Raw genomic sequence first — 8,462 nt, forward strand, 5'->3', positions numbered from 1 at the left:
CAGAGTCGCCAGCGCCTACGACTCCCGGCAAGCCCCGCGCTCGCAGGCTCGTCACGTGCCCGGCGTCTGCGGCGCAGTTTGGTCACGTGGCCGAGCCCGCCTCGCGGCCTGGCGGCGGCGCCCCCCACGGGCCCCGAGCAAAGCGCCCCCGCTGCCGGGACCGCCATGGCCTCAGGGCCGCTGTCGAGCGCCTTCCCGCCGCCGCTGTCCTCGCGCCCCCGCCCCCGCCGCCTGGCCGTCCGAGAGGGGGCCAGGCCTCCCCCCTGCGCGCCGGCTTCGTCGGTCAGCCCGGCCGGGGCGTCGCTGCGCGGCGGGAGGAAACACAGAATGGAGGAAGAGCCGGAGGGGTGAGCGGGGCCGGGCCGGAGGCAGGCGGGGAGTCCGCCGCGGCGCCGGGTGCCAGCCTGTTCGCTTTTCCTCCCCAGGTGCCCCCCGGGCAAGAAGGCGGCGGCGGCAGCGTGGTTGTCCTGCGCGGGGGCGCCCCCCGGCCCGCCAGAAGCGCCCTGCGAGGAAATGGAGCAGGCCGGGCCGGAGCAGCAGTGCGAGGCTGCCCGCCGGAAGCTGCAGGAGATCGAGGACAGGTGAGCCGCTCGGTCGTTCTGCCCGCAGGGGCCGCCCTCCCGCCCCGCGCCCCTCTCACGGGGCTTCCTCCTTTCCGTGCCAGGATCACCGAGGAGGACGAGGAGGCGGAGGAAGCGGAGGGACTTGCAGGCAGGCCTGAGGGCCACCTGCCCACCCTGGTCCTGTCCCACACGCTGCAGACTGGACTGAAGCAGGACTACGAAGGAATCTTGACCAAGAAAATCATAGAGTCCATGTATGTCTGGTGGTCCCTCCAAACAGGGAAAGAGGGGGGCTGAATGCAGGGGGCTGAATCCTAGCAATCTCATGCAGCATTTCTGCCATTGCACCTGCCCCCTGCTTTGTAGACGCCTTGGGTGTGGGTAGGACACCCACCTCAGGGGATAGACCCGGAGCAGCTGTGGGCATGGGCTGCTCCTCTTGGCAACGGGGTGCTCCCCAGAGGATGATTTTTGACCCTGTGCGCTCTCTCCCGCAGGAGCCGTCCATCCATGGAGCTGGTGCTTTGGAAGCCGCTCCCTGAGTTCCTCCCTGAAAAAGCAGATTCGCCTTGCATTAAGAGCTACAAGCTGTTGGTCTCAGAAAGATGCCTTGGAAAGCCAGCAGCCCTGGAAGCTGTCTTTCCGTCACAGACAGACGAATTCCTTGAGGAGCCTCAGCACGCAGAAATGCCGTTGGCCCACTTTGGGGCTGTTGGACCGAGTGGGCCTGCAGAAGAAGAGATGGAGCTGTAGAAGGGAAAGAAGCCAGCGGCTTTACCTTTACTTTTGGGGCAAGCAGAGACACTGCAGCAATTGGAAGGTGTGGTTCTGTAAGAATCCAGAGGCTTTGCTATACATCTAGGACATGGGGAAGGCACTCTGGGGCTCCTGAAAATAAGCTGGCTGGTTCTTTGTGTGTACCTTGTCACCTTCTTACACAGTGAGATGCCAAATGTGTCCCATCCTTTATGCCTGCTAGGCCGTAAGTCTTGTTTTCTTGGAGCACCAGTCTAGAGTTTGGGTCTTTTTCAAAAAGGATCCTGAGAAATTGGATTGCTTGTGACAAATACAGTGTTCATTTCTGCTGCAGCCTTTCAAAGTTTGAGCTGGGTGGGCTTACCTGAAGCTCCTGTTCTAGCTATTTGCAAGGAATGTCCATTCAGGCATGAGGATACAGCTCCTTCTCCACAAACTCGACTCAAGATAGTTGGTGGTGTTGACTTGCAGACTCTGTAGTGTGAGCAGAACATGTGAGCCATTGAGCCGTGAGTGGCTCACATTGGCAAAACCCCTCTGCCCTGTGGTTCCTCCCATGGGGGATCTCAGCGGGCACTGACAGCACTGAGGGAAGTAGATCATGGCTAGTGGATAATGCACCAGTTAAATGTCAGACCGCCTGTCAGATTATGCACTTCTTTTAGCTTCTCGTGCTCAAGGAGCCAATTGGCAGGCCAGCACTCAGAAGCTCTTGCAATGCCATTGTAAATGGAAATTATTGGTGGAATTTTTATGCCTCAACTCTTGTTGAGAAATAGCTTTTCTAAGGAAAAGCTCAAGCTTTACAAACTGCCTGCCAGATATCCAGAAAGGGCAAGCTTTGTTGATTTTTTTTCCCATGAAAGAATGACGATTAAAAGTAGCTTGTGTGTCTTGGGTTCTGTTTTCCATTTTCTGCAGATCCCTTTTCTTGGTCCCAAAATGTATTAGCCTTCATAGCTAATAACTTTTGAACTTTGACATTGGGCAGATCTTTAAAATGTTCCGTAGATCTCAGTAAACCCGTTCTGATGTTTACAACTGACATCTTAATATTGCTACTTTGTGAAGTTGCCTTTGCTTTTAAGTAACTGTTTTCATTCTAGCAAAAGCCTTTGTGCCTCTGTCTTCTGTTTGTTGAATAGCAAGCCCAAGTCACTCAAAAAGCTTGTGAAGTTTTGGAAGGAGCCGGATGGCCTTTCTATGTGCTGTGAGAGATCAGAAACCACATGCTGTGTCCCAGGGCGAACAGCTGGTGCCAAGCACCCACAGGATTGGGGCTGGTTCTGCCTACATCCTCCACAATCCAGATAATCTGACTGCCTTTTCTATTAGAGCTGTTTCTGGTTAACATTGGTTAGACTTTGCTCTGGTGTGGGAAAGGGGAAAAGGATTTGTTCCTTAGACTATATATAAAGTAACATCTCCAATCATTGGATTGGCTGCCCTTGAAGTTACCAATCCTCACTCACAGAGGAATAAAAACCTGCTTTTTGAGTGTATCCAAAAGTGTAATTCTTTGAGCGATTGATGGGTACTCATTTGTTGAACAAGAATTGCATAGAGGTGGGAATTTGGGGAGTATTTTTTGTTGGATAGTTAATATGGAAACCAGCAGCATTGCATTGTGGTCTGTCTGCTATTGGGCCAAATCACAATTTGTATGTCAATAAACTTTTTTTTTAACATTTGTAAAATGCATGTTGCTGATAAGTGCTGAAAATTTACATTTTTACCTTGCTGTAATCAGTTCAGCTCTCAGTGGCTTACATAATAAAAAGGTATGAAGATTACTTTGGGGGGAGGGTGCAAAATTCCTTTGACCTATGATAAGTCTGCTGTGGCACACTGCGAGCTGTCAGGGAATTGGGTTTAGCCTTCTGGGTCAGATGGGAGTGGACCATGTGGCACACAGTTGTAAACACTGAAGAACAATTGACAATGTTCCACTATTGGTTAGGGTTAGAGGTATGTCGCTGTCAGGCTGCAGCCTGCAGCTCGCTGACTTGTTAGCTTATAGCATACTAGTAGTGGGAAAAGGATCTATTGCAATGAAACGGCATGCTAAAATATTCTGATAGTGATGGGCAACAAAGTTCTTGGCTGTTATGCCTGGCTGTTGAGGCAGCCTTGTTGGAACCAAGCAACAGTATGAGATGATTGCAGCACTCCACCTGCACACTATTGCACCAAACAGGGAACAAGCCTTGCAATGGGAGGCTTTGCCAGACACTTCATGTACTTCCAGAGTCCAAGGGTTCAAGCAATACATGTAGCCAGTAGCCATGGAGTAGTTGCATGCTGTGTGTAAGAGCATTTTTTGGAAATCTAAGGCGGTTTCTAGCTAACCCTCCATTCCTATAGAGAGAGAGTCCTGCGTAGCCCTACTTATGCAGGGATGAGACATTTGCATTGTAGCCTCCTGCTGCTTAGCTTCTTGAAATCTTAACTAGGAGGCTCACGTGCAGAGCTTCAGACAGGTTTACTGTTGGGTGCAAATCTAGTTTCCCAGAGCCAGCTGAGCCAAGTGTTCAGAGAGAGGTTCCAACAACACAGGGAGAAATTCCTTGTAAATTCCTCAGGAAATAGTAGAAGGGAAGAGATGTTGCCAGCGTGTGCAGCAAGAGGAAGAAGAAAACTTTGTAATGTTCTGGCATTTTCATGGCTGCCACTTGTGACACTGGCCAAGGTTTTACGCTTCCCTAAAATTTTACACAACCACTGGTTTATATTGTCCTGTTCCAAGTAACACTTTGTACTCAGATTGCTAGGAATGCATGTGTATTTACCCATAGCTAATTGAATCAGTTCACCAAATTAATACAAATGGCCGAGTTTGCACAAAACTGTAAACAGACCAATGCATTTCCCCCTTTTCCTGAATGATCTTTCACTGCCCCCTCCCCCCCACTTTAGAACAAGGCTAGGGAAAAGACATCATTTGCTCTGCGTTTTAATTACAGCAAAGTTATAAATATGCTGTGGGAAAATAGCTTTCAAAGAAGCAGTACGTGTATATTTACAGAATATTTCAAATCCCCCACCCCGACCTTTATTTACATGTTGAGTAGAAGCTACTGAAAGGGGCTAGCAATTTCTCCCTAAGCACGAACCCCTCCTCCCAATATGGCTAACTCTGTGGCGGCTTCATTTCTTGGAAGGGCTCTGGAACACCTTGATTAGGCAAGTAGCGGGCAGAGGCAATGTACAAAAAAGGAAGCAATACTTAAGGTTCAGATGAAACACTTTCAAGAGGAAGGCTCTTTCAAAAGGCCCTGTCTATCCCAGTGCAGTCCAGGAGCTGTGTCTCACACACTGATCAGCTGGGGAAAGAGCTCCTTGGCAAAGGCCTCCTCCCAGCTGCAGTCTGTGTCCATAGGAGAGGACAGGTCACTGAATGGGGAGGGTGAGCCTTCATAGCCTGAGTCACTAGCTGCATCCAGCAGCGAGGGAGGCCTCTGGTCTGGGGAGAGCAGGTGGGAGAGGCCCAGGTCAGGCAAAAGTGTATCTGCAGGCTCCTCCTTCACAGAGGTGGGGACTTGCGGGGGAGGAGAAGCCACCACTTCCTCCATCAGTGAGCTGGTCTGGTTGGCCACTTCTGATATGATCTCCAGGAAGAATGGCTTGGTGTACTCGTGATCGAAGCGGATCAGTTCATTAATGGCGTCCAGCTTGGGTGGCGCGGGCCCCAGAGAGGGACTGGAGGAGGCTGGTAAGGGACCAGCTGCTTCTCCACACACTTCCTGCTGCAGCTTCTCAAAGTAGGCTGCCTCCGAGCTGCTGTAGTGCAGGAACATATCTGGATCCAGACTGTCCAAAATGCCCAAGAGGAGATCAGACTATAAGAGAGGACAGACCCCACACAACTGGTTAAGACAAACAATTCAGAGAATCCCCCAGGGCTGGACAGAAAACAGGAAGGGCAGCAGCCACTTTTACCCACCTCAGCATCTGAAGAAACCAGGCTGTCTGCACCCAGGAGGAGGCCATCAGCTGCTCCTTCATCCTCCTCCCCGCTTCGGAGGCAGAAGACTGCTGGGCCTGTCCCTGCTGCAGAGGAACACGTAGTCTAAGTGCTGCGGACTCAGAGGACCCGGTCTCTGCCCCAAGGGCAATGCTTCCTTCCTCTTCCTCTTCCTCCTCCTCCTCCTCCTCCTGCGTTTCCACCTGTGGGAAAGGACTGTTGATGAGCCAGTCAGGAGCAGGGGCCATGGCAGTGCCCCTTGGCCTTCCGGCCCGCACCTTGAGCGCAGGAAGTCCGAGACGGAGGCGCAGATCCTGGTTCTCGCGCGCCAAGCTGCGTGCGCGCTCCCGCAGCCGCCGGTTCTCGGCCTGGAGCTTCTGGTTCTGCGCGAGAGGGGGGGGAAGGGGCGGTGAGAGGGCGCCCGGGCGGCCAGCAGCCCCCCACCACGGCCGCCGCCGCCCGCCCGCCCTACCTCGACCTCCAGCTCGACGGCCTGCCGCTCCAGCTCGCCCATGCGCGCCTTCTTGCGGTCACGCGCGCTCTGCGCCGCCACGCGGTTCTTCAGCTTCCTGGAGAAGGGAGAAAGAGGATGAGGAGCTGCCGCGCCGGGCCGCGCCCAGCCCCCGGCCCCCGGTTCCGGCCTTACCGGCGCAGGGCCTTCTCCTCCGGGCTGAGGTGCGCCAGGCGCTGCCGCTTGCGCGGCGGCGGGGAAGGCGAGGCGGCCCCGGGAGCAGGCGCCGAAGCTGTCGACGCGGCCGGCAGCAGCAGGAGGCGCGGCGGCGCAGCAGGGCCCGGCAACGGAGCCATCCCGACAGCGGGGCGGCGGCCTCCTCCTTCGCGGCCGACGGGCCCGGCGACTCTCCGAAGCGACCAGCCCCGTCGGTGCGTAGAACTGTTTGCGCTTGCGGGCGTCCGCGGCTCCCGCGCATATCTCACGTCGTGGCTCTCCCTGATTGGCTGCCGCCAAGAGACTCCCCCGTGCGGCCGCTCGCTGATTGGTCTATGGCAGGCAGGGGCGGGGCGCGGTTGCGTCAGGGGTGGCTGACGCAAGCCTCTCGCTTTCGCCGAGCGCCACGCTGGCCGCCAGCACCCGCGCAGTCGCAGAAGGACGCCGGCAGGCGGAGGCGTGGCTTGGTGCGCGCGCGGATTTCCTTTCCGGGTGCCGCCCCCGGTTCCCTCGAAGAAGGTTCCCTTGGGCGCGCGGCCTCCCCGAGGACGCCGCTGAACCGGTTCCTTCCAGGACACGGCGGCCTCTGCGCATCCTGTTTGGGCGGGGCTCCCTGTAGCCAGCTCAGCGGCCAGGCTCAGGCCGGGGCAGTTCCAGCTCGTTAAGCACCAGGGGCTTTGCTTGTGGCGGGCGCCCGAGTTTTAGGTAACGCAAAACCCCACAACCGCGTGAAGGAAAATGCAACGCAGTACCGTACAGTAAAGAGCAAAGCCACTAAGACGGAAGGCTTCTCCGTAGCGGGACTTGGAGGGTGGCAGCAGCCAAGCTTCGGCTTGCCAGTGCAGCCGGACTCCCTGCCGCGAGCCCTTCGCCAGCCGTCAGCCGCTCCGCTCCCAGAGATAGCAGATCGCAGCGCTTTGAGCGGCGCGGGTGGCTGAGCGGCTCCCCCATTTCCGGCAGCAGTCGGAGCAGGCCCTTTGCGGGCAGCGGGAGCAGGTGCTGAGCAGGTGGCCTGACCCGGATTTGCCCTTGTGCTCCATGGCCGAGTGGGAGGCAGCAGGCACGAGTCTGTGTGTGGTGTGGGGTGGGGTGGGGCCGAGGCAAGTCCTTACTGCAGGGGATGGGAGCCGGGGTCCTCCCGCGCTCCGGCCAGCAGGAACTTCCCAGGGACTCGAGCGGAGAGAGGAGCAGCAGGGACCTTAGCTTTGGCTGTCGACAGCATCTGGTCCTCGGCCGAGCGATGCCGCTTCTTGGCTTGGCTGTGACGGGGGGCAGATTCTTGGCGGCTAGTTGCCCGCTTCAGAAGGAATGATTCCTCTAAAACACTGAACCAGCATTTTAAAACTGTATGTTATTGAACACGGCTTAGGTGTTCATGTCTGTTGCTGTTTCTATTTTGCTGTACTTGATCCGCCGTCTATGATGTTGCAAACTGGGGTTTTAAAAATATCGAAAATCTAAACGGAACGGGGAAGTCTGCCAGGGATAGAGATTTTACAGCTCCAGGGCGAGAGCCGGGATCCAGCCAATGCCTTGTTGCTCGGGGCAGTTTGTGCCCAGCCAATGGAACTTCCCTTTCCCTCCGCGGGGCACTGCGTCCCGGTGACGTACCTGGCATGGCTCCCTGGCAGGGTATCGGCCTATTTATTTAATATGTATTCCACCGTATTTATAGCCCGCCCCATTTTTAGAGGACTATGGGCGGGGAGGATACAAAGCTGCCCAAGGGAACAGGGCAGAGCAAGAGTTTTACTGTACTCGACCCACAATCCGAGTGGCTCACGGGCCTCGCTGCCTTAGCAACCAGCAGAGGGAGCAGATGACTTTGGGCAGCGAGCTCAAGGAAGCGACTGACCCACAAGCCGCCCTGCAGACTCTTCCTGCCCGAGTCTCTCCCTCTGAGCTTCCTTCGGCTACGACGGCGCAGAGAGAGAAAAGCCTCCTCGCGCCTGCGGTCTCGCGCTGGAGTGGAGCGGAATCCGTCTCCGGGGCCTTCGGTCCCAGGCGGTCTGAAGCCCAGCTTCCCGTCTGCTACCCGGATGATCGGCATCGCGGGAGGCTGCCCCGGGAGCTTGGAAATGCCGCCTCCGAAGCGCTGAGAACTAAACCGGGCGGCCGTCCCGGGCTTAAATCGGCCGCTGATCAAACCGGCCAAGACAGCCCACCCGCAAGGCGAAAGGGAAGGGCTGTCCGTCCCCTCCTTGGCTCCCGCCCCGTTTTCTGATAATCAAAGATTGCTTCACCCAAAAAAGGCTCCCCCGACCGCCCGAAACGCACAGCCGCAGTTTCCCGTGAAGGGGGTCCCCTTGGACGCCGGCATGCCCGCACCCTGTGGCGAGCAGACCTCCGCTCCTCTCCAGGCCGCCGAGCTGCGGAAGAATAATTACTGTCGGGGGGCTCTCCCTCCAGCGCTGACGCTGCTGGTCAAGGCAGGGGGTGGGGACGGGTGCTCCTTGGCAGGGGGAGGGGGAGGGGGAGGGTTAGGGTACCCTAGCGCGTTAGACGCGCTGCC

The 8,462-nt window shown here is 56.5% G+C and overlaps 2 protein-coding genes across 2 annotated transcripts; one reads left to right on the plus strand and one right to left on the minus strand.

Moving 5' to 3' along the window:
* Positions 1-107: 107 nt before the first annotated feature.
* On the plus strand, positions 108-3,020 carry CCDC117 (coiled-coil domain containing 117). Its single transcript, XM_063315930.1, has 4 exons — positions 108-347; positions 426-581; positions 665-817; positions 1,061-3,020. Exons 1-4 carry the CDS (start codon positions 166-168, stop codon positions 1,314-1,316), a joined length of 747 nt encoding a protein of 248 aa, XP_063172000.1. The 5' UTR covers positions 108-165; the 3' UTR covers positions 1,317-3,020.
* Positions 3,021-4,256: 1,236 nt separating this feature from the next.
* Positions 4,257-6,123, minus strand: XBP1 (X-box binding protein 1). Its single transcript, XM_063315572.1, has 6 exons — positions 5,930-6,123; positions 5,756-5,852; positions 5,562-5,666; positions 5,382-5,486; positions 5,263-5,325; positions 4,257-5,158 (listed from the first exon to the last, which is right to left on the minus strand). Exons 1-6 carry the CDS (start codon positions 6,088-6,090, stop codon positions 4,628-4,630), a joined length of 1,062 nt encoding a protein of 353 aa, XP_063171642.1. The 5' UTR covers positions 6,091-6,123; the 3' UTR covers positions 4,257-4,627.
* Between the last annotated feature and the right edge of the window lie 2,339 nt (positions 6,124-8,462).

This window comes from Candoia aspera, chromosome 15 (assembly GCF_035149785.1).
Source record: "Candoia aspera isolate rCanAsp1 chromosome 15, rCanAsp1.hap2, whole genome shotgun sequence".
Lineage (NCBI taxonomy): Eukaryota > Metazoa > Chordata > Lepidosauria > Squamata > Boidae > Candoia > Candoia aspera.